The sequence below is a fragment of the Phaethon aethereus genome, assembly GCF_964289735.1.
Source record: "Phaethon aethereus genome assembly, chromosome: 1".
In the NCBI taxonomy this organism is placed as follows: domain Eukaryota; kingdom Metazoa; phylum Chordata; class Aves; order Phaethontiformes; family Phaethontidae; genus Phaethon; species Phaethon aethereus.
This window is the reverse complement of record NC_138575.1, coordinates 219463690-219490086: the sequence shown is the minus strand read 5'-3', so window position 1 is coordinate 219490086 and position 26397 is coordinate 219463690. Positions and strand designations below refer to the sequence as shown.

Below are 26397 nucleotides of genomic sequence, written 5' to 3'. Positions count from 1 at the left end.
GAAGAAAAGTGGTGTGCTCCTGGTCATAGTCCCAGTAGCTACATGGCCAAGGCACGGAAAAGTCCTTCAACACCCATGGGAAGATATGCCCTCACCCACAGCCAAGGGGAAGAGGCTGTCCTGTTGGGGTCTATGGCAGGGCAAGGAAAAGAAAAACCTAATCTGCCCTTGCCTGCGTTCTAGAAAGGTGCAGACCTTAGTGACCCAGCCAGCAGCCCTTGACCATCATGGTAGAGCTAGTGTGCTATCCGGGATGGAGGAGACCTGCAAGGAGGGAGGGAGTATGTGGAGAAGAAGCTAGCCTGACAGGAGAAACGTGGGCAGCTGAGAATGAGGACTGGAGGACACTCAGACGTTTGCAGCATGTGTAAAACACAGCTGTGGAAACAGAGGGCAGGAGGGACTACGGGATGATTGCCCTGTGAGGTGCCAGTGGTCTCAGAGGTAAATGGTGGCTCCCACGTGGTTGCCGCATCTCATCATGGCGCACAGCTTCTTCACGGCTGCAGCTCCATCTGTGCTCCCCTACACCCCAGCGATCCCTGCCAGGCACGGGATGGCAAGAGAAACTGTAGGAGAGGAAGCTCGGTGCTCATCGTCAGCAGGGTGACGGAGGCAAACGGCTCCTCCTCACCAGGCGGATCTGAGCCCCCCCAGCTGCCCCCCTTGGCAGGCTGGTGTCTGCACCGCAGGAAAAGGGCAGCAGGGGAGGGTCTGGTCTCCAGTCCTCATCGAGTTGACAGGTCCGCGTCCCCTCCCTGACCATGTCAGACCATGACGGCCGGCATGTCACTGAGCTCTGGAAAGGGAGACACACAGTGAGCTACCGGAACATCTGCAGTTGTTTGCCGGCCGTTGTGAGCAAATGGAACCTGGCTGAAAACGCGTGCAGCCCAGGCTGGGTCATTTTGTCCGGAGGATAGCTCCATGGGTGCAGAAACCCGATGCATGGGAGGGTCCCCAGTCAATCCCACCCTGCCTTGCAGACCTGAGGGTGCTCAGATCCTCTGGGCTCCCTTTTCACAGAACTGCAGAGTAATGCATATTGGAAGGGATGTCAGGAGGTCTCTGCCCCAACCTCCGCTTGATGCAGGACCAATTAGATGGGGTTGCTCAGGGCTTTGAACATCTCTGAGGGTGGATATTCCCCACCTGTCTGGGCCCCTGTTCCAGTATCTGACCACCCTCACAGGGAAGATTTCTTTTTTTCTCTTTATATCTAGTCAAAATCTCCAAGGTTGCAGCTTGTGCTGTTGTCACTGCACATGCAAGAAACATTTGGCTCCATGGTCTCTACACCCACCCATTAAATGGTTGAAGACAGTGATAAGATGCCCCTTGACCTTCCCTCCTACTGTGCAAACCCAGATCTCAAATGCCTCATCCTCCAGCTTGGTGGCCCCATTGAGCTTGCTCCCATTTGTCAGAATCTGCTTGGTACTGGGGAACCTGAACTGGAACCAGTGCCTAGACATGGCCTCACCAGTGCTGAACAGCGGGGAGAAATAGCTGCCACCTGCACCTCAGACAACCCAGGATGCAGCCATCCTTCACCACAGCACGGGCACCCATCACCAACCCACCCATCAGGACCCCAGCGCTCCATGGAGGTGGTCCTGAGCAGGATGCGGCTCCCGGCTCCCCTTGCCCTGCTCACCTGTCCTGAACTTGTTGTAGGTGCCACTCTCCAGCATCGAGCCACCGTCATGGGCACAGCAGGAGAAACTCCGCTCTCGCCACCTGCATGGGGCAAAGCACCTGAGTCAGGCTCTCCTCACAGCTGCCTGGTGCCCTGGACAACTTTTTTCTACTTTGTCAGGGCAGGAACTGCCCTGGTATTTTGGGATTTGCTCGGGTCCTTACTGAGAAGGGACTCCAGTGCATGACTGATGTCTAAGCATCCACGCTTCACGTGCGCAACAGCATTTTGAAGGCAACTTCGTGACTAAGCCCTGTTTTCTAAGAAGTATTTCAGACCTCAAAAGCCGCAGAAATGTTTGCAGCCACTGATTCCTAAGCAGCCAGGGACATTTAAAAACTGTGATTTTGGTGCATTCATAAACCTGACAAACAAGACCACACAGGACTCTCAGGCACCGCTGCTGGCCCTTCGCTCCCAGCAGGGCTGGGAATGCCCTTGCTGCAACGCTGGTCCAGAGAGGTTGTTATTTGGCTGGATCAGAAGCATCTGCAGGGCCCTGGGAAACGCGCGCAGGCCATGAGCGCGAGCCTGGGAGGACAGGCACGGGAAGGTCTGACGGTGGTGGTGATGCATCGCAGGGGTGATCGCAAAGCACCCTGCAACCTGTAGCCTCGGAAGCAAGGTGAAAGCTGCTAAAGCAGCAGAGCAGACCAGCAGCCCGACCCGACCTGTTGGAGTCAGCCTGTCCCACGAACCCCAGATTTCCCAATTATTGAACAGAGGCAATGTCTTTGACAGCGTGGGAGGAAACAAAATGTGGTGTCTGTGACACACTCAGACATTTTCATCACAGAATCACAGAATGACAGAATCACTAAGGTTGGAAAGGACCTTCAAGATCATCAAGTCCAACCATTAATCCAGCACCACTATGTCCCCTAAACCATGTCCTGAAGCGCCACATCCACACGTTTTTTGAACACTTCCAGAGATGGCGACTCCACCACCTCCCTGGGCAGCCTGTTCCAATGCCTGACCACTCTCTCAGTGAAGAAATTTTTCCTAATATCCAATCTAAACCTCCCCTGGCGCAACTTGAGGCCATTTCCTCTTGTCCTATCACTAGTTACTTGGGAGAAGAGACCAACACCCTTGTCGCCACAACCCCCTTTCAGGTAGTTGTAGAGAGCGCTGAGGTCTCCCCTCAGCCTCCTCTTCTCCAGACTGAACACCCCCAGTTCCCTCAGCCGCTCCTCATAAGACTTGTTCTCCAGACCCCTCACCAGCTTCGTTGCCCTTCTCTGGACACACTCCAGCACCTCAACATCCTTCTTGTAGTGAGGGGCCCAACACTGAACACAGTATTCAAGGTGCAGCCTCACCAGTGCCGAGTACAGGGGCACGATCACTTCCCTACTCCTGCTGGCCACACTATTCCTGATACAGGCCAGGACGCTGTTGGCTTTCTTGGCCACCTGGGCACACTGCCGGCTCATGTTCAGCCGGCTCTCAACCAGCACCCCCAGGTCCCTTTCCGCCGGGCTCCTCTCCAGCCACTCCTCCCCAAGCCTAGCCACTCCTCCCAAGCCATCTGGGAGGATGGATTTCCTCAGGGGCTCTGGCATATGCAGAGAGACACAGGATGCTCAAATATTAACATTGAGAGCTTTCCTCCTAAGTCAGTCCAATGCAACAGTGACTAAATAATAGAAAAATCAGTTCCTTTCTCAGCCCATCAGCTTCGATAACTGGCTTATGTTGCTACTGCAAATCCACCAGGTCTCCACTGAATCCTGAGGGTAGATGATGCCTGAGTTGCCAAAATGGAAAGGGAAAATGAGAGCAAGCAGGAGAAGCAGAGAAGTTTTTGGAGACTTTCACGGCTTTCTTCTAGTTCCTGAAGGGAAAGGTAATGTTCTTAAGAGTAGCTTTAACCCTTCAGATCACCTGAAAGCATCCCTCCTTCCCTCCACCTGGCACAAAAGATCAGGTTAGGATGACCATTAGCAACTTGGTAGTTACCAGTGCAGAGCAAAGATGAGTGAGATGAGGAGCACAGAGGTCAGATCTGTCAGGATCCACATGATGTTGTACTGCTGTGGAGTCTGGAAGAGAACAACAGGGTATGTGTCCACCACCAAGGATTCCGAGATATGAAAAAGAGTTGCTCAAGCTCTTTCTTGCTGCTCAAATACAGTCATTCAGCTGCTTGGTTTGCATGTGCAGTAACATCCCTCAGGTGTTTAAAGCATTTGATGGCATTTCGAAGTGGCCACTCACCAGTGGGTGCTGGTGCCAAATCATCATCCTTCATAAAAACAGGTCTGTTGTGCGGCCAAGAATATTGTACCACATCACTGTGAATATCTGGGCACCTCTTGTTTGTACAGGGAGGCCCTGTAGTTCTCTCTGTTCCCTTCAACATTAACATCAACTGGTGGCATCTCATTTTCTCTGGCAAAATTGTCCTTTAGTGAACACCACAGAGGTTCTGGGGTAGCTCCTGCTTTAAGTCTAGGAGCATCTGAAGGTTCATCCTTAGACTTGACCTCCACCCACCCTCAGAACAGAATGAAACACTGCATTGTCTGGGTAGGAACATTGTAAAATCTACTTCAAGAGTATGAAGCCAGTTATTCAAAGTAGTAACCTTTAGGCTGCAGAGACTCTGGTGGGACCAGTGCTCCAAGTCTCCTTTAGCCCTACAGGTTGTCCGAGGCAGAATAGGGAATAGACAATTTATGTGGAAAAAAAGTCCTCCCATCAAGAAAGGGTTATTTCTATGGTTGTTTCCCCTGGGCTTGTGGAACAAGACCAAGTTTGAGAAGGGCAGTGGGAAGCCCGGAGAAATTAGAAACTTCTGACATCAGTAAGGTGCTTCACAGGCTTAGAAACGGAAATCCTCATGCATCAACTTGTGCCCTCAAAGGCCCTTCGTCTCTCCCCACACAAGTCTCAACATGACTTCTTTTCCCTCATCTCAAGGTCTAAGTTGCAAATCCTAACAAGCAGGGTGCTTCTACCTGAGCCAAGAGAAAAGACAAGAAGGGTACGATGACACCTGCAGTGCCTCAGAGGTTCCAGGTAAGCCAGGTTTCAACTCAGGTCCTTTTCATGGGAAGGATCCTTTATACGTGCATGAACTGGCCCATGGTCTCCAAAGGTAATTGTTAATATCCCAACCCTACTTCCTGCCCCTGGGAGAGGGAAGATTTTCACTTACCATGAGGAAGAGTGGCTGGCTGAGATCCTTCAGCGTGTGGACGGCATTGGTGGTCACAGAGTGTGCCCCAGAGCACCACGCCAGAGAGAAGAGCCATGGCTCATTGACCACATAGAGGTTGGTGGTGATGTTTGCCTCAGCATATTTCCTTTAAAAGACCAAGAGGCAATAGCCTTTGTTAAGCAAGGAGGTTAGTAATTCCTTTGGGCTGAATCAAGGAGAAACAGCAATTTTCTGTAGGAAAGGCTTGCTTTAGGACCTAGAAAAGGACTAGAAAGGAAAGACAACCAGGCAATAATTAATCATTCACAATTGGTCAATACAGAATAGCTAACCTGCTGGAAGCAAATGCAGTTAAAATGTCCAAAAAGGTCAAAACTTAGCTTACCCTTCTGCCATATGTATCAATGTAATGATGTGTTTGTAATCTCCCAATAGTGTATTCAAAACCACTTTGAATCTGGCTACTAATGTTTGTTATGTTTGCTGCATCAATTCATCATTTTTCAAGTTCTTATGAGCTATTGAAACTTAATATGAAGTAAGATCATACTCTGTATAATGCTAAAGGAATGTGCCATCAATATCAGCATTTGTAAATCTATCTAGGGTCTATCCAAGGTTTACCCAAATGGATCTACCTAGGATTTCACATCCTGTGAAAATTATCGTTGAGAAAACATAAACATTGGCCTCATCCGAAGGATTGAACTTTTTTTTTTTTTTTAATTAGATTTCAATATTTTTGTGTACTGGAAAGAGCAAGAAATCCTATTTACAAAAAGAGAGCTGGACAGATAAGACTGGGTTTTGTTTGTTGTTTTTTTCATATGAAAGAACCATTTCGAAACTCCTGCAATGAATGCGAGACCTTCCATTGGAGAGATGACATTTTCAGTGTGTCACGAGCGACAGAGTACTGATAGTAACGGAGACAAGAAACGGAGTCTCCAAAACAGCAGCTACAAGAGGGTGATGGTCCCTCACCACAGCATTATCCACTCACACTAATGTTTGTGGAAGAGCTCAATTCTAGTTGCTGGCTGGGGCTAAACCACGAGAGGAGGTTAAATAGTTGTTCATTCTCCATGATTCAGTGTTGGTGGGACTGAGGATGGCATGAATAGAAAGACGAGAAATCGGGAGACGGCTGTGTTATTCTACCCAGAAGATCCTAGTCAAGTAAATATGGACTTGGGGGGAGTGGGGGTGTAATTACATATGCCACCTCCTGGCTACACACAGGGTCAACAGTAGGAGTGAACTACAGTTCTTCCCTCTCAAAATGCAACAGGGATGGCCACTTGATCTAAAAGACCTCTTCCCAAAGTGCTATAGATCCTGGAGCTGGTCACTGGAGGGAGACATTGCCACACATATGAGGCAAACGTAGTCCAGGTGCAGTCCAGTGACTACCTACCGGATATCTTCACGGGACATTTCAGTGTAGGCCAGATTGAGTTTGACAATATTGTCCATCAATAGGTCTTCAACTGGGGCTTTGCGGCCCATTGTCTGCTGAAACCCAGGAGCAACAGACTGAACAAAGGACCTCATGTCGTTCTCCAGCCATAGGACCTGCAAGCAACAAGAGGACCCAGTGAATTCACAGCAGACATACTGATATGCCCTGCCCTTCACACAAACCCAGTGAAGATAACATCTTGAGGGGCTTAACCCAGTCTGTCAAATGACATGTTTCTTTCAATGATCAAAGAATATTTGGATGCAGGGTTAAAGCTTTTGAGACACATTCATCAAGGAATAAGTTTTCACTGTTCCTTGCTTCTCAACTTGAAATCAGTGAGTACATTTCACACGGCCCAACAAAAGATATGGTGTTTGATATGAATGAAAACACAGCTTTGGTTTATGGGAAAGGCAACAGAAAATATTCTGTTCTTCCATAGAAGAGAACTTCAGCAGAGACAAAGCACTGTAACTCCCCAGCCATCAGTGGATACATAACCTGATCCACATGGATTTAGCATTCATCCCAAGCAGGAAACTGCCTGGGGAAGGAAGAAGGCAATGAAGGCTCCCAAATCCATGTACTTTAATTTAAGCCAGAAGTTTCTAGGCAATATGTAAAATAAGCATGTGTGGCAGGGAGTAGGCTGCCAGTTACTACGATGATGAAAGGATGCTGTTTGGGGGCTAAGGCATCAGCTGGTATATACCCTGGCTTATTTCCCTGTGTTGCTGTAGGTTTTGTACCTGCTGGCGAACCGACAGTAGGAATATACACCAAACGATGCCTTTTAAAACAAGTGAAATGCAAGGGAACAGAGTTCATGCAGGTAAAGTCATGCAGGGTATGACCCCAAAGTGCCAATTTGGAGAGCAAGAGAAAGGGATATGGAGGAGTGAGGCCACCCTACCAGATGGGGTCTAATCCCCGACTCATTGAGGATGACTTCCAGGGTTCTGTTGATCCATGAGTTCCTGTAAGGGTGTTTCTCTGGAGGACGGTAGAGATCAAATATCACAAGTTTATTCTGACTGTCTGCGAGGCGCAAGAAATTACTTAGCTTGTAAATTGACTGATTCATTGCCTGGTTTTGATCTGCCCTAGACAGTGAGCCCATGCATGAAAATGGTTTGTCCTAGAAATAAACAGATATAAAAAAGGAAATCAATCAGGCAGTCACCTCTGGGAGTCAGCTGCATCCAAAAAACTCTTATCTCTAAGAGGGAAGAAGTTTGACATCAGCCCTCAGTAGGTGAAGATATTTTATTTTGCTTAGTTCTTCTACCTGAGAAACATAGGAAATTAACCCAGGCTGACAACACTGCTTCTGAGACCTAAATTGGGTAGTTCACAGCTAGATCTGCTGTGCTTCTCTGTCCCACCATGTTTGCTGTGACTGTTATACACAGCACCTTGCACAAGTAGCTGTTGTCTTCTTCATCTAGACCATGTGTTCTGCTGCAGCCATGATAAGGAGCCACAAGAACACCCACCATTCAATTGTTATAGATCTCCTAAGCCTAAAGACCAACTGGACAAAGCAAGGAGACTCCAGCTGAAGGATTTCTAGTGACTTCTTTGAGTTTTGGCTCAACCAGTAGTTCCTCTCCTAACTTTCATGCTGTTAAGAAGTAACGAGCTGGTGTCTCTTCTACATCCAGTTGATGATAGTCTTTTATGGCACTTACCTTAAGAAACCATGTTCCAGCATTCAGCTCCTTCAGGGTATCCCAGGAGAACAACGCAGCATTTTGAGCAGTGTCATTGGGGTAGACCTCCTTGATGTTAGTTGTTCTCCTCAAGGTGCTGTCATGCATGAGGAAAGGAACCCCATCATAGCTGTTGGAGAGCAAGAGTTCAGGTCACCTGGGGTGCAGGTTCATTCATGGCATGAGCAGGGTCATGCTGAGTCAGAAGAATATGGGGGCTGTGAATGCAGCAGTACAGCCTCCCTCAGTGCAGTGGGTGGAACAGGGAGGAAGGCTGAGATTCAAGACACCAGGTTATTTCTAGATTAAATACTGCTGGTTGACCTTGGAGAAGTCATGCCTGTCTGTGCCTCAGTTTCATCAGGGGCAAAGTAGTGATGGTGGCATTAATGCCTGCTAGTCGCACAAAAAATGGATAGTAACTTATAGTTGAAATCTCATTTTCCTGACACCAAAGAGTTTCTATGGGTTTGAGAGGACTGAAGTCTAAATGTGACAGTGATGGAAAACCAAAATTTTCTCTTATAGAAAGGTCTACATTAGTAGAAGATCTAAGCATTAATATTTTTCTCATTCAGTGCCTGGAAACTGTTCATCCTGCACAGCATGTTAGCAATTCATGGCAATGGGTCCCCCAAACAAAGGCAACTAAAGACCTCATAATTAGGTCACAAGTCTGAACACAGTTTTTTGTTGGTTTGTAGGCCTGCTACAACCCTCACTGTGTCCTGGAAGTCAGACTAGGGTAGGGATTTGTCTTTATACTCCACAAATCATTTAGAACATACTGTAGAAATAATGATTGCTAAATCAATAGGTACAGCTTATTGACTTGCCTGAGAACAACCATGCCCTACAGCCCCTATCATCATGCACCAACTGAGGGACACTGTCCCAGCCATCAGTAAAATCTAATTGCCTGGAGTTGCACATCTCCAAAGGCAACTCTTAGAAAAAGTGGCGTATATTCTGTGAGATGCAATGTTTTCCCCTTACCTAATGGTGACATCAGTTTCAAGACCATCTCCACCATGTTCAATTGTCTTCTGAAATGACATCTCAGTGTTCTCTGGTGCCAACTGAAAAAAAAGTGCATGAGCAGATCATTTTCAAACACACTGTGGAGGACTCTATAAGTACTTTCTGCCTCTTTGCAACACCTCTGGTTTACATTAAGGGACCGTCATTATGCCTGACCAACCTAATGGCCTTCTATGATTGAGTGACACCAGTGGACAAGAGAAGAGCCACTTATATCATCTATCTGGACTTCTGTAAGGCCTTTGACATGATCCCCCAAAACATCCTTCTCTCTACGTTTGACAGATATGGATTTGATGGGTGGACTGTTGCATCCATTTGATGTTGCATTTGATGAGGAACTGGTTGGATGGTTGCATCCAGAGGGTAATGGTCAATGGCTCAATGTCCAGCTGGAGATCAGTGACAAGTGCTGTCCCTCAGAGGTCAGCACTGGGACCAGTACACTTTAATATCTTCATCACTGACATAGACAGTGGGATCGAGGGCACCCTCAGCAAGTTTGCAGATGACACCAAGCTGAGTGGTGCGGTTGACACACGTGAGGGATGCGATGCCATCCAGAGAGACCTGGACAAGCTCAAGGAATGGGCCTGGGTGAACCTCAACAAAGCCAAGGGCAGGATCCTGTGCCTGGGTCAGGGCAAACCCAAGTATCAGCACAGGCTGAGGATGAAGGGATAGAGAGCAGCCCCATGGAGAAGGACTTGGGGGTCCTGTGCGCTCGCAGCCCAGAAGCCAACCGTGTCCTGGGCTGCACCCAAAGCTGCGTGGCCAGCAGGGCGAGGGAGGGGGTTCTGCCCCTCTGCCCCGCTCGGGGGAGACCCCCCTGCAGTGCTGCGTCCAGCTCTGGAGCCCTTGGCACAGGAGAGACATGGACCTGCTGGAGCGGGGCCAGAGGAGGCCCCAGCAATGCTCTGAGGGCTGGAACAGCTCTTCTGGGAGGACAGGCTGGGAGAGCTGGGGGGGCTCAGCCTGGAGCAGAGAAGGTTCTGGGGAGACCTTCCTGCAGCTGCCAGGACTGAAAGGGGCTTCTAAGAAAGATGGGGACAGACTTTTTAGCAGGGCCTGTAGCGACAGGACAAGGGGTAACGGTTTTAAACTAAAAGAGGGCAGATTCAGACTAGATCTAAGGAAGAAATTTTTGACAACGAGGGTGGTGAACCACTGGCCCAGGTTGCCCAGAGAGGTGTTAAATGCCCCATCTGTGGGAACATCCCAGGTCAGGTTGGTCGGGGCTCTGAGCAACCTGCTCTGGTTGGGGATGTCCCTGCTCATGGCAAGGGAGTTGGACTACATGACCTTTAAAGGTCACTTTAAAGCCAAAGATTCTATGACTATCTCGTTAAAGGTCTACTGTTTGTTTTCTTCCACTTTAGCTACCAAACCCATCTTGTCCCTCAGGAACAGTGTTATCCTTGTTAGCAAACCCATGCTGCGATGCCTTTGGCATGCAGTTCCAGACAGAAATGTCTCTCCTTCCACCCTCCACAGTTTTCATGGAAAAAAACCCAGAAGATTATGATGAAAGTAGCAAAACAAAGGATGAAAGAATGATGTAAAATAACTTCTCCAGACCTACCATTGGTGCTCCACGGTGTCCTATGAGGGCTGGCTTTGGTCCAAGTGTCCCCAACTCTCTGATGCAAGGAGAGTACATCCCCAGAGGTATCAAGAAAAGAAAGAGAAGGATAGCCAGGTATGGACCAACAATTATCACCCGAACAACTGAAAGAATTTGAAGGAGGAAGGCTAGAGTTAATGCATGTGGTAACGTATGGGTTTGCCTTGCGGCATGGCTTTTAATACAGCCCTCCAGCTAAGCAGCTGTTGGGCTTTGTCCCATCCCTTTTTCCATCCCTTCTTCCCCTAATTTTCACTTTCTCTCCAAACAATACAATCCAGGAAAACAAACAGGTCAAAGCAAGGATGTGGGCTAAGTCAGGACTGCAGGTTTTGTGCCTTAATTACATCCCATTATACCTTACAGGAAGACATGACCTGAATTTCTTTTTCTTTAGAGGTGGTGCAATGAAATGTCCCCCATCTGTAGAAAAACAATCCTCACAGAAGGGTGTTTGTTTTTTTCTCAGTCAGATAAGAACAAGCAACATTTTGAAGTTTCATTCACAGTGAAGAAGAGAAGGAACATTTCTCCTTCAACTGTGTTACATCCCCTTACGGTGGTTCATTCAGATTGCTGTCAGTGACCTTCTGTGTGTGACCTACAGAACCCTACAGACTGACTGCACAGGCGTTGCATCTCAGAAACTTGCCAACTCATTACCCAGGGCCTTCTCTGGAGTCTGTTGACACATTTGCCCAAAGGCCCCAGTGAGTCTTCACTGCAGGGAACAAAACAGTTCCTCTGAGAAATGAGCACCTATGCACCAACATCTCTTTCTTGAATGGTACCATCACCCCTCTGCACATTGTGCCAGTGGCTCTGAGGGAACCTGGGTTTACACCAAGCTGATGTATTGAGCTGCGAGTCCATTAAGTCCCTGGTGTACTCTAATGTCTAGGGTCCCTGTGTATTCCCCCCCAACCTCCCCAGCTGTAGTTCAATAAGAAAAAACCTGGGCAGGACAAAAAATGCTTTAACCAACACATTGTGTCTTTGGTTTTATTACAAATCAACATCTGCAGATGGGTGTCATATTGATAATTTTGACTATATGGAGAGACCAGGTCAAAGAAAAACAGCCAGTCCCAGACCCAGGCGCTTCTGCAGTTGTCCCTGGCATCTGGCTTTTCTGTTTACACTACCTGGTCACACTTCTCAGAGGTAGACAGAACTTGCTATGGGATGCCTCTAGGAACTGATCAAAAAGCTCTTTCCCCTATCTCAGCTGACTTCTGAGATGCACGAGTCTGAAGTGGATTGACTGGACTGGAGATCCCTTCTGAGACAGCGAAGATGAGTAGAGCAAGCAAAGGTCAGCCAAGGTAGCTGCTACGGGCAGCTTTCTCCCACAGAGGGCTGACCAAATTTCCATGCATGACTCAGAACACGGGTACTTCTGCTCATCTCCTCCATCTCAAGGCAGGTCACTGCCTTGGTATAGGCAAAAACTTTGCAAGGAAGCATGCAAACCAGTAATGCATCTGAACAGCCACAGGACAGTGCACAGCCCAAGCCCCAACCCCCCTAATTACCCTGGGATACACAGAGGTTAAAAAAGTTGCTTCCAGCTGCAGTGCAGGTGTGGGAGGAAAGGGCCGCACGCCTGTTTTCCCACACTGATATACATCTTTTGTCATATAGGGAGCAGGAAGCAGAGCTACTGTACCTTTCTTATCTGCTCTGATGGCATGAAGAGCCACGGGCCAGGACAGGAGGACCATGATGGTTATTGCCCCTATGTGGAGATAGGGAGCTGTGATCTGGCGAGAAAAGTATTTTAGTCAAAGGATGAAGTGTGGGGACAGAGGGAAGCAAACACCAACATGGCTACAGCCTTCCACTTGAATGGGCTGCTGCTCCAGATACCAGCAGTTCAACCTCTCTCCCTCAGCTGTGTTGGATCCACCAAACCCCTCTGGAGTCTGGGGAGAGGTATGTGCCCCCAGTCAGGACATCTCCTCAGGCTGAGGAGTGCTCCTCACTGCACTACACAGCTCTCCTTTCTCCTCCTAAGATGGCTGAAGGGCACAAGGCTGTCCTCATCCATGAGGACGCAATTGCCATTACTGCCATGCCATAATTCATGAGCATCTTTCAGTCAGCACACAGTTTAATCCAATCGAACCCAATCCAACCCCATCCAGGTAATAGTCATCTCCATACCACACTGTAGCTAAATCATTAAACTGATGTCAACAAGCCTGAGTGATAAAATGTGGTATTTACACCTATATGGAACAAACTATTGTGGTATAAGAGAAATAGTTAATCTGGTACATGTCTGATCATGGACATTGTTACACTCATATACACCCTGCACTACCTAGTTTCACACATTAACAATATATTCCAGAAAAATAATTAATTTTCTTTTATTTCAAAGCATTTAACTCACTTGCATTAGGGCTAATTGTATTTTTTCTCTGTTTTTTTTTTTTTTTTACTTTTAACTCAACGTGTAGATATTTTTCTTGATTTACTAATACAAAATGATATATTAATTTAATGCTTATGCTATATCAGATAATACCTATTCCTGGGCAGATAAAGTAATTTGACTTGATTTCTTTGGTCCTAAAGATTAAACAAGAAGATCAGAAGCTAAGAATCACCGCTGTGCTTATCATGAATGCATGAGCAGAGCTGAAAACAAGGAAGAAATAGTTTGACACTGAATGGATACTCTTTACTCAGTAACGCTGATATGACACACTTTTCGTAAAACTAGGGAAATCTGTCAAAAAACCCGATCTCATACTCATCAGAGGTTCATGGTTTCTGCTCCAGTTAGAACTGAGAGTTATAATAGGAAAAAAATTTATTCAGATGCAAGCCTTTCCTGTTGCTTAGTCCATGCCTGAGTCTCTTCGCCGGAAGAGTTGAAGGAAGCAGCAGTCACTGAGAGATGTTGTTGCCTCTGATACTGTCTGCCCTGGACATCTTTTGATTAGAAGTAGGATTCAGTTGCATAAACAGGTGCCATCTGAGATGTCCAGGATAGCTGAGATAGCTTTGCAGGGCTAATGGACATGACACAGGATCTACAAGAGATTCATGTCCTTTGGGAACAGCAGCGGGAAGACATATGAAGCATCTCAAAGGGCATGAACACCTGAAATAAACAGCACCTGTGGGGAACCCAAGGGCTTTTGTGTTTCCTTCTCCTCATCCGCCTCCCCTGGAGTCTGTAAAGGGGAGAAGCAGCTGATGGTTTCTCAATACCTGTGCCAGTGCATAGCCCAAGTTACTGAACTCTGTAGAGCAGGAATGTGCAATTAACCACACCCTACAAACACCACATCTCAGAGACTTCCATAACTCTGGAGCTACAGTTGACTCCTCTTCTCATCCATATGCATTGCTCTCTCAATGTTCACAAACAGTAAGCCATATGGTGGACAAGTCATAAGCCCAAATAACATCTGCAAGGCAGCTATGTAGTCAAACGCTTACATACTTCCTTCCAAATATATGTGGGAACCTGGGTGCTCAGACACTAAACAGCACTGGGCAGCTCTTGCCTCCATCTTCAGATCTGCTGAGAGTTGAGGAGGCCAACAGACCATGCACTCTGACCTCCTGCATAGAATCATAGAATCACTTTGGTTGGAAAAGACCTTTAAGATCATCAAGTCCAACCATAAACCTGGCACTGCCAAGTCCACCACTATACCATGTCCCTAAGCACCACATCTACATGTCTTTTAAATACCTCCAGGGATGGTGACTCCACCACTTCCCTGGGCAGCCTGTTCCAGTGCTTGACAACCCTTTTGGTGAAGAAATTTTTCCTAATATCCAGTCTAAACTTCCCCTGGCACAACTTGAGGCCGTTTCCTCTCATTCTATCGCTTGTTACTTGGGAGAAGAGACCAACACCTTTCAGGCAGTTGTAGAGAGCAATAAGGTCTCCCCTCAGCCTCCTCTTCTCCAGATTGAACAACCCCAGTTCCCTCAGCCGCTCCTCACAGGACTTGTGCCCTAGACCCTTCACCAGCTTCGTTGTTGTTCTTTGGACACACTCCAGCACCTCAACGTCTTTCTTGTAGTGAGGGGCCCAAAACTGAACACAGTATCACACAGGTTGTTGAACCTGACACCAGCATTCCCCACCTTCGCTCCAAAAACTCAGTGCTGTCCTACCCTCAGGAGATGAAGCTCTTCTGAGCCACATAAGACTGAAATACAGTTGCCCTTGTGTGCTCACAGCCCAGAAGCCAACTGTCTCCTGGGCTGCACCCAAAGCAGCGTGGCCAGCAGGGCGAGGGAGGGGATTCTGCCCCTCTGCCTCGCTCTGGGGAGACCCCCCTGCAGTGCTGCGTCCAGCTCTGGAGCCCTCGGCACAGGAGAGACATGGACCTGCTGGAGCAGGGCCAGAGGAGGCCCCAGCAATGCTCCGAGGGCTGGAACAGCTCTGCTGGGAGGACAGGCTGGGAGAGCTGGGGGGGCTCAGCCTGGAGCAGAGAAGGCTCCGGGGAGACCTTCCTGCAGCTGCCAGGGCTTAAAGGTGGCTTATAGGAAAGATGGGGACAGACTTTTTAGCAGGGCCTGTAGTGACAGGACAAGGGGTGATGTCTTTGAAACTAAAAGAGGGTAGATTTAGACTAGATCTAAGGAAGAAATTTTTGACAACAATGGTGGTGAAACCCTGGCCCAAGTTGCCCAGAGAGGTGGTGACTGCCCCATCCCTGGGAACATCCCAGGTCAGGTTGGCCGGGGCTCTGAGCAACCTGCTCTAGTTGGGGATGTCCCTGCGCACGGCAGGGGCTTGGACTGGATGGCCTTGAAAGGTGCCTCCCAACCCAAAGATTCTATGATTCTATGAAATTATGCTACTGTTAAAGCTGCTGAACTGGCAGGAACTGATTAGGGAGAAAGTTCTTACTCCAACAACCCTGCCAGCCAAAGGGGTCCGATATATTTGTCCTGGCCACCTGGAAATTAACAGTACACCTGCAACATTTTTGATTAAAAAAAAAAGCATGATGTGAGTTCCCAAACTGAGACATATTACATCAGATAGATAGCTTGAAACTCAACCTCAGGTCTTGGCTTCCTTTCTCACAACAGGAAATATTAAGTCATAACAAAAGTTTACTCAAAACCGTGTACCCTACCAGGAAAACCGGTGTGAAAGACATTCACCATCTGGATTATTTTCTACCGATTACCACAAAATACTTCTACAAGTTTTTCTTTCAAACACACCTCCCACCCCCTCTTACCTGGAATGACAGGCGGACAGTTTTCCATTGATCTCCCCAGAGTACCGATAATATGAAGAGGGCTGTGATAGAGAAGCCCAGGACAAGGAAAGTCCCAATCTGGGAAGATAAAGAAGACCTAAATCAGCTTCAACGTTTCTGCACAGGCTGTGCCATCCATTTGACTCGCAGGCTTGTTTAAGCAACTTGGACTTGATAAGTTTGGGATGCGTGAGCTTGACTATGCCCATTCAGAGACAGAGAGATGCAGTGGGACTAAAACCAGACCAACACTGCTATCAATTGGCTTTTCTGTATGGCAAGACTAATCTTAAGAGTTGAGTACCCAACTAAGTCAGCCCTTAAGGGTCCCTCATTGGAGAAAGAGAGGAATTGCCAGAAGTGATCGATTCACACTTGCTTTATGATGGTAGATGCCTGTCTCTCTCTCTTCATGTAGACAGAGCCTAGATGATCAGCTTACATTAAAACCTTAGCCTGCAAATGGCTACATTCAGAAGTGATGAATTCCACCCAAAAGCTTCCTTAAGCTATGAGCTGCTTTGCAACAGGCTTCAGCAACAGCAAACACTCCCATCATTAAAAGATGAAAGTTCACTTTTTCACCAAAAAAACGAGGAGGTATGCTTTAGCTTCTTGCACAGTTTGGCACCAGCACAGTTGTGTGTATGTACCAGCTCTTCTCAGTACATTGTCTATCTGCTGAGAACTAAGTGCAGGTAGATAATGGACCAAGGCTCTAAACATTCTTCAGGGGGATCCTACAGATCAACACCTTAATAATCCATCCCTAACCTCTTCCACTCAAGGATGCAGTCTCAATTTTTTATTAGAAATTGTTCTACATCTGTTTTTTCTGGAAGCCAGTTTTCAGTAGTAAAGATGACCATGTTTCTATTAATTAAATAACGAAACAGAGGATGAAGTACCTGCACATTCAGCTACTGCCTTCCACTGCAAGATTTGCAATCACATTATATACTCCCCTAAACTGCATGGCTATTTTCATTTTTTAAATACCCTACATAACCTCAAGAATTTCTTAAAGAGGGCAATTGTAATGCATCATTTTGCAGTAACACCTCTCTGAGGATTTGTTTCTGCGCCTTCAAAACTTCAGGTGACATTTCCCAAACCACCCAAAGACCAAAAGGCATAAGGCACCAAGATGCCTTGGAAAAGCCAGATTTCTCTTCTGCAGAGGTAGCAGCCACTTTTTTTAACTGCTGCTGGAGCCTGCTGCAGAAAATTACATTGTGCTTCTCATGGACACCTTGCTTTTGTCTTCATGTTACCACATGTAGACATGTCAAATATAGACATCTTTACCTCAATGAGTCACCACAAGCTCCTTTTGGAGTCAGTGGGAGAAAAAGGTACTTCATGTGTGATTCACCTCATCTTAATTTAGATGTCTATGACCAGCTGGATGAATTGCATCCTGAGAGGATTCATTTCCCTCCACTGACTGAAAGGGAGTTTAGGTGATCAGCTCAGGTGGAGATATCATTCTTATGGGTATCTAAAGTCTCCTAAGATCAACATCTAAGATGTTTTTCATGCAGAGAAACACCAGAGACTCAGTTGGTTTAAAGCATCAGCTAGAGTTACCAGAAAGCCCTGACTCTCCCCACCTTGTGACTCCAGTGCAGGTACAGCTGTTGGCCTTCTGCAAGCAAACACATCGCTAGGACCTGGGAAATCAAGAAGACATTGTTTGTGTCCTGGTAGACGATGGTGAAGTGGGTTCAGTGAGGTACTTACAGAATTATTTTTTGCATTGAGAAGTGACTTTACACTAGGTCTTTCTGTACAATATCAAGGCTGTTAGCAGGACAGATGTATGGAGAGAAGTGTTTATTGCTACAGTAAAAATGCTTCTGAAATGGCCAAGGCTGCCCTGCAGCATCAAAGCCTCTTCATGGGTAAGAAATAACTGGACACTTCAGGGTGCACAGTTTCAATGACTTTTCTTTGTGAGTACATGTTCTGAAAGAGAAATGATGGCCAGGATCAACTGCTATGGTATGAACGAATACAGCACTAACCTAGTCTATCTTCTGTGCATTTGTTGTGATTAGAAGCATATCAACCATGGGAGAGAGGTCAGGGACTGAAAAATGCCTCCAAAGCACCACAAAAATACAGAGCAGACAGCAAAGGAGACAATGCTTCCACAGTAATCACAGGAAACGCAAGAGACAGATGCACATCTGGAATAGGGAAAAATGTCTTGGAGATTAAAAGACTCTAGTTTTTGGTGGCTGGCTCGTTCCTTCTCTCTGATGGCAAGGTATTGAACTCCCTTGGGGAGTGTTCCTGTGAGGCATGGCGCAAACCCCAGCCAGGGCGGGGGACGACCCGAGAAACCTTGAACATCAAGAAGCAAAGGATGAGGAAAGCCAATCCACAGCTCTGATGGAGAGTTACTTCAAGTTGTTCCAGACCTAAGCAACCGATGAACCTGGTGATGAACTTCCGCAGGAGAAGTACCTTGCTGCCATGAAAACACACAGGTCTATGCTCAGGAATCTGAATACCTGGGGCAAGCTTCCCGACCACTGTAAGGGGCAGTTTGGGGGCCAGTATCACCACATATCAGGTTTTAAAGAAAACTATCTGTTAGTAGACATCAGTGCTCCACTAAGAAGGATCATTTATGATCCAAGTCCCTCCAGACTGTAACACCATGGGACTGTGTGAAAGCAGGATGTACAGATTTAGGGGAAGGGGCTCTACTCTGCCAAAACACAAGTACACAGGAATGTAAGCTGTTTCCCATTCAGCTACAAATACACCCTCTTTCCAGGATCGTGCTGGCTTGATGTGAGATATAAGCTCAGCAGAGAATACAGATCAGCTTTTAAGTACTTTTTGACATGTTAGCCTCCTTTAATCGAATCCTACACCCAGTACGTGATGAGTAACCATGGAAGCAGTTAAGAGAGAATTTAATTACTGCTGAAGATCTTAAGCCAGCCCCATTTAAATATGTCATTTCAGAAAAAGGAAGAAAAAAAGACACTTTCAAAATTTCCCCTTTTCTGCAAGCAGTGTTATAAAGACCTGATCCTTGCCTAAGGCACTAACTTTTGTATGAATGATGCACCACATCTGGGAATGCCATTGGAGGGTGAGCTCATTCGTATGGATGGAAACAACATCTCATTATCACCTTACAAGAAGAATAATCACCAGGTTTCATCCTCAGAGGGTGAAGAAGGAACTCTTTCAGTGTCACTATAGGAGAACATATCTTGATGGACCAGTGAGATGATGTGATGTGGACAAGGTTTATCCTCTGGCACAGTCAACTTGAGTTTTCTTTGCTTTCCATGTACCCCTGAAGCTTAACATCTCAAGCCACAATAACCTGGCTTTGTCCTGCTCCTTAAATCTGCTTCAGGACCTGTCCAATACGCTCCTCCATGGAGAGCAGCTGCCTTCAGCAGTGTCCCACAGGCTTCAGGACTTCCTCAGGCAAAGGGACAACCAGCACCAGCAGGTCTGGCTCTTCCAAACTGCTTTCATACATATCCTGGGATAGTCTAATACAAGTACACAGACATGTGGGTTTTGGTGGCCAGTATGTGTCTGACTATTACTGCTGAGGCTAGAGACAAGATCTCTCTTGCCAGCCCTGTCATCTCCCTGAGTCTTACAGTCGCCAACACTTGCATTCTTCTCTTCTTTAGTAGGAGGTGTGGAACTGTCTCCCGTCCACCATCTACCTGCACAGTGGTAATCAAGGGATACTTTCCAGTGGCAAGAGAGATGGATTTGCTGCAAGGGGGTTTTCACATCTGCCTCCCTCTTTTTGAGTAGGTGTACTGAACAGAAGGTTATGCTGGAAAAGGACAGACAGTAGACCCTTAATCCCACTCTGCTTCAGCATGGAAATGACCTTGTGCTGATTTCAGCACTGCTGGTGAGGCTTAGGCAGGCTCTGAACCTCCACAAGATGTGGAAGCAAGCACTTAGACACTCAGCTCACCTAAAACATCTGCTCACTTAGATGTTCACAACAGCAGAATCCAGGTCCTTATATTCACTTTCTGGCAAAAATGCAGCAACGCAGAACTTCTCTGGTACCCTAGTCTCTTCGGGATTGAGATTTGAGAGAACTTTTTGGACTTCAGTGCCAATGTACTATTTTCAGTTCTTAGCCTACAAATGCAGAGGCCACAACACACCTGAACCTCTTTGTTTTCTACAGTCATGAGTCACCTCCCCAAAACTCTTGGAACAAACATGGTTGAACTGCAGAGAGGAAAATACTATGTTGGTGTTTGAAAAACTGAACAAGAAAAGTTTTTTATTCTCCACTGAGCATGAACTGTTCTGCAATTAGACCCCTCAGCTTAACCTTTTAGCTCTAATGGGGATGAGAAAATCATCTTGCAGAGTGATAACAATTGAATTAATTGAAACTGATTGTCTGAAAAAATTACAATGATGCATGCGGACCGAGAGCGTCTTTGCACAGGCAGCAAGCGCTTTGTTGTGCATCACTTTGTTCAGCTGCTGGTGGCCAGTGGGCAGAAGAATGTTTGCTTCAGTGGTTCACAATAAGGTCATGGAAGTCGGCTTAAAGGCTCCAGTTGGGTGCCATCATTAAGGAAGAGGGTATGGTGCCCACAAACAAAACCAGACCCGCCAGTGGTTGCTATAAAATGTCTCTGCTCCAAGGGCATCAGTGTGCTTGGTTTTCTGATGTGATGGGCCGCTGATGCAAAACATCACAAGGAAACATTGCCTGGTGAAGGTCTCCAGTCCTTCCTGCAACATGTGCAGGGAGAGTCTCCATCCAGCACTGTTCAGCCAGAACATGGGATGTAATTCATCATGGGGGGCAAACGTACTTGGCTTTCAGTTGTCCAAAATGTATTAGAGTGATCCAGCTATTGTACGATACCCAACTGAGAAATTTATTTAGATGTGGAAGGGCTGAGTTGCACTTATTAGCCTGTGAGGCTGCTAGTGTTTTGCCGGCTGGTTCATCAAAGGCTACAGTGAAAGGCCAGAGACACTGTGACAGGGAAGCTCTGCAAACAGCAATGGAGGGGTGATTCCTGGCAGAGTCCTCCTCTGAAAGGCACCTGCTGGGATGAGCATGGCCAAGCCACAGTTGTCATCACCGAGACCCTGCATGCAGGCGCGTGACCGTCGTGTGACACTGCATGCTTTGAGATAGTGGGAGCATGAATGGTGGTGGTGATTACTTTCCTTGCTCCCCTTTCCTTCAAGACCTAATTCTATTTAGGTAACAGGTCTGACAGCGTGGGCCCTCGTGCCTCCCAATGCCCACTGCTCAACATAGATGCATGCAGCAATCTTGCCAAATGAGACATGATGACATGGTGATGCAATCAAGCAGGGCAAGTACCCTTAGAAATACCCAATAGCTTTGGATGGGTGGCTTAACAGCTTCGTGAAATCAAGGAGCAAATGGACCCTCAACTGCAAGGGCTGTCTCCAGATCAGAAGCACCTCTGAAGTGTTTCTCTTGTAGGACTTGTCTGATAGTATCCAAACTTCTCATATCCTTTCGGGTTTATTTGTGTTTCACCCTCCTGAGGAAGGGGAATGCTGTTAGCCTCATTAGACAGAACTGAGATGCTGGGAGGAGGAGGGGAATGTGTCTACACAACGAAGAGTGGGACCAAGACTGAACTGAACCATGTAGGACACCAGTTGTGCCTTGTATTTTCCATCTACCTTTCTGGCTTTACTTTGCCCATCACCTGCCCTGATAGCTTGCAGCCATCAGATCTGTGCTGCCAAAGACATGAAGCTCCTCTAAGAAATGCCACCGCTTGGACACTGGCTGATGTTGGGATCCAGACAGAACACAACCCAGCTGACACACCAGGCCTAGGGGTCTTCAGGCTCCCCAAGCCCAGGAAATCCTGTAAATCCCATTTCTAGCATGTGCTATGATGTGTGAGTCTGATCCTGAGGTTGACTTCAGATCCACAGCCTGCTGAGGTATGATCTCAGGGGTATCCATGACACATGGCCATCCCTGGCAAGGCTCTGAGTTGCCCAAAACAGCACTATAACCACCAAACCACCCACACAGCTCCGAGGCCACTGGGAAAGCCAGGTAGGCTTTGCTGAATAATAGGCCTTGAGCCACCAGGGTGTCACAAAACCCTTGTAATTCAATATTGTTATTGTCGTACTCAGAGCTCAGTTAGTCCACAGCATTTAGGATGCTGGTGATCACTGTAGGCATGGCCAAGCAGCTGTCCTATTTATCACTTTGATAATTTATTGCTAGCACTGGAATAAAATCACTATTTGTTTGTACTTCAGCAGGGACGAAGGACCCCGGAAACCTATTGTGTTAGGCACTGCATGAACAAACCGAAAAGAGATTCCTTGCCATGAGCAATTTACAGGCCAACGATGTGATGACACATGAGGGAACAGGTAAGAACAGCAGGAATTATGATAAAAGCTGGTTGTCTTGGTCACAGAGGTGAGTCAAGGCTATAACCTCATCCTCAGCACTTGGCTTTTCAAAATGAAAGCTGGAGCGGGCATGAGACTCAACGCGGACTCCATTCCCTGGAGTTAAAGTGATTTCTTAGCCTATAAGCTCTGGATGCAAAGGGTGGAAACACAGATGCAGATATGTCTTTATTCGGGAGGTCCCTATGAGAGAAAGGGCAAGGGAAAAGGATGAAATTTTAGGAAATGCTTGCTTTTGGCATGTTTCCAGTAACCAAAGCAGACAGCAGAACAGAATTCTAGAGAAAATTTTACAGGATCTGGAAAAGTGAAGATTTCAGGAAGTCTGGGCATAAACTTCAGGAGCATTTTGTGACCATGTCTGCAGTCTCTACCTGGAGACAAACCCTCCAGCAAAGCAGAGGGAGTCAAGGCAGCTTCAGTGAAAATGTTCCCCTTCTTCTGATGAGCATTTTTCTTCAGGATTAGAGGAATAACTCAGCTTTGACTACGTATCACTGCCGTTACATGACTCAGAGCCCCTTTTTTCCCTCCTGTCAGAACAACAGTCTTCAGCTTCCCCTGAATCTAGATCCAGCCACTCCTGGCACATCTTCGCTTGGATTCAAGGAGACACTGGACAAATTTGTCAAAATTAAATCATTGAGAGAAATCACATAAACTACCATCTGGCTCAGAGACCCCCAAGCTGAAATTGGTCATCCACAGGTGGACATGGGGAGAAAGTACCATAACCACTTGTGTTCCAAATCTTCCCTGGGTATCCACTGTCTGGGGATCATCTGCAGGGCTGGGCTGAGCTTTGCTCTGGCATGTTGAAGCCATCCTTATGTTTACTTTTTAGGACTATAAGTCATGGTCAGTTTATAAGGAACATTACTTACCAATAACAGCGTGACGTACATGAACAAGATTGCAGCCACAATCAACAGAACAAGAGACCAAAGAAACCAGAAGCCCAGATTCCCATAGTTATACCTATAAAGCAGTAAAATATTATCATAAAATCACAGAAACACAGAAAAGTTTGGGTTGGAAGGGACCTTTCAAAGTCACTTAGTCCAACCCCTCTGCCATGAGCAGGGACATCCCCAACTAGATCAAGTTGCTCAGAGCGCCGTCCAGTCTGAACTGGAATGTTCCCAGGGATGAGGCATCTCCCACCTCTCTGGGCAACCTGGGCCAGGGTTTCACCACCTTCATTGTCAAAAATTTCTTCCTTGGATCTAATCTGAATCTCCCCTTTTTTAGTTTAAAACCATTCCCCCTTGTCCTATCTCAACAGGCCCAGCCAAGAAGCCTATCCCCATCTTTCTTATCAGACCCCTTTAAGCACTGGCAGGCTGCAATAAGGTCTCCCCGGAGCCTTCTCTTCTCCAGGCTGAGCCCCCCCAGCTCTCCCAGCCTGTCCTCCCAGCAGAGCTGTTCCAGCCCTCGGAGCATTGCTGGGGCCTCCTCTGGCCCCGCTCCAGCAGGTCCATGTCTCTCCTGTGCCGAGGGCTCCAGAGCTGGACGCAGCACTGCAGGGGGGTCTCCCCAGAGCGGGGCAGAGGGGCAGAACCCCCTCCCTCGCCCTGCTGGCCACGCAGCTTTGGGGACAGCCCAGGACACGGGTGGCTTCTGGGCTGTGAGCGCACATTGCCGGCTCCTGTCCAGCTTTTCACCCACCAGGACTCCCAAGTCCTTCTCCATGGGGCTGCTCTCCATCCCTTCACTCCCAGCCTGTGCTGATACCAGGGGCTGCCCCAACCCAGGTGCAGGACCCTACACTTGGCCTTGTTGAACCTCATGAGGTTCACACAGGCCCATTCCTCGAGCTTGTCCAGCTCCCTCTGGATGGCATCGCATCCCTCAGGTGTGTCAACTGCACCACTCAGCTTGGTGTCATCTGCAACCTTGCTGAGGGTGCCCTCGATCCCACTGTCTGTGTCATTGATGAAGATATTAAAGAGTGCTGGTCCCAGTACGGACCCCTGAGGGACACCATTCGTCATTGATCTCCATCTGGACATGATGATGGTGTTTGTGTTTAGCACATGGACTGGAGGGGAGCAACAGTCCTGTTTCTTGAAATTTTGAAGTTTTCAAAGCAATAAAACAAAGAGGCAGGGAGGAATAACCTACCCTGCGACATGCAAAAATCAAGAGCCTCCTTCCCCAAATCCATGATTGCATTAGCCACCAGGCTAATACCACGATGTGCTGGGGTGGTAAAATAGAGGACCAAAACTGATTGGCTTGCTCCAAAGAGTTCCTAGTGTGACTGTAAGACACAGCACCTTGCTGCAGACAAGGCAGCCTCGGGAAGCACTAAGATGACATGACCCAGGCCAACAGCCCTCCTTGTCTGCCTGTGGTTGTGTAGGGCACCGCAGCAAAAAGAGGATTTGAGTCTGGTTTTGAAGGTGAGAACACCAGAAAGCTGGAGGACCTGCAGAGGCATTGCCCAAGGAGAAAGAGAGGGAGGCTTCACTTTTTACCCTCAATAAGGATGAATAACATTATTTCACTGTTCCTGCCCACAATATTTGAGCTGTTTTAATTTCATTTTAGGGACCAGATTTGCATAACTGTTACCTACGTACTGCTGAAGGAAAGGATTTGCATAAATCCCTGACAGTTACTTCTGTGATTCTGTGTGATTCTGTGATTCTGTGTGATTCTGTGATTTCTTCAGAGGGAGCTGGGGCCGGCGGGAGACTTGGAGAAGGAAAAGAAAGAGCTATTTAGTCCCTTGCACTCACAGTTTTTGTGATGATGATTCTCTCAAATTTGCACTTACACCTAAAAACTTTAGGTGAGTAAAGGGCAGAGCCTCAGCACTTCTGAAGTCACTGGATATTCGATTTGGATGCTGTAACCAAGAGTTTAAGGAGCCAAATCTTTGGCTCATGGCTAAAGTGTCCTGCTGCAGCACAGCTGCTGGGGAGGGTGCTCATCTCTTCCTGGCCACTCTTCTGGGGACCTGCCCAAGAAGCGGGAGAGGAGAAAAAAATGGTACTTACCAGTCAAAGTTATTGTAGTCATTTTTCGCTTCGCCCCACATGTACAGAAAGACCAGAGAAAAGCAGAAAGCTCCAACAAGCAATGGGAAAAACACGCATTCCCGCTGGAGAGGCAGAGGAAGGACAAGTGGTCAGAGCCTTGTCTACCCCGAAGCAATCAGAGCAAATGGCAAATACTGTTAGGCTGTCCCTAAAACACGTGGCTTGGTGCTGGACTTCCAGAAGCAGCGATGGAGATGACTTCCCCCCTGTTCTCCGTGACCAGGGGATGGCCTCAAAAGTGTACTCTGCAGTATTTATCTTCAGGGAAGACAGATCTCATGACTTTGCAAATTCAGAGGACTTCAGCCTCCTCGTCTGAGAGGGAATTGCGCTATGCAGCAGCCCCCTTTACAATTTTTACTGCACACCCAGCCCAAATTTTCCTCCTTTAATTTGTTCCTACAGCTTCGAGAGGTTTCACTGGCCTGGAGGGTTTGGTGCAAGGTCCTTCCCTGCCACCACACACTTGTTAGCTGCGTGGTGGCACAGACAAACTGAGCTTGCCATGGAAGCACAGCAATACATCAGTCGCTTAGAGCCAAAACCTAACAACCCAACAGATGCCAAACGATGCTGGGCAGGGATGCCTTTGGCCCACACCATCAACCACTTGTCAGCTTGGACTGACCTGTCCCTACACAGAAATCAATGCCTGTGCTGATTTTGAGCTAATTTACCGTCTTGCAGCAGCATTTCCCAGGCTCGGTCCTTCTGCGCTGGTACCGCTTCCAGCGGCAGCTGTAGAAACCAGCCAGGCAGGAGATGAAGGGCTGATGCTCATACCTCTGTAGTAAGTGCCGACGTACCACCTTCAGCTTCCCAAACTTGAGCCTCTTGAGGCTGGTGGAACTGGCCTCCATCTGAGCGGCTTTATCTCATCTTCCTCCTGAAAGAAGACCACAAATTTTAGGCGGAGACTGTAACCCTCCTTTCCT

The 26397-nt window shown here is 47.4% G+C and overlaps 1 protein-coding gene across 1 annotated transcript; it reads right to left on the bottom strand.

The window, feature by feature from the left end:
* Positions 1-767: 767 nt before the first annotated feature.
* GDPD4 (glycerophosphodiester phosphodiesterase domain containing 4) lies at positions 768-26322 on the bottom strand (the record flags this gene model as incomplete). The annotated part of the gene is made up of 15 exons (XM_082014990.1): positions 768-799; positions 1658-1740; positions 3665-3747; positions 4866-5013; positions 6286-6443; positions 7247-7471; positions 8025-8175; positions 9042-9124; positions 10669-10814; positions 12380-12473; positions 15939-16037; positions 17573-17632; positions 23300-23393; positions 25421-25524; positions 26140-26322. The coding sequence occupies 15 exons, from the start codon at positions 26320-26322 to the stop codon at positions 768-770; spliced, it is 1743 nt and encodes a 580-aa protein (XP_081871116.1).
* Between the last annotated feature and the right edge of the window lie 75 nt (positions 26323-26397).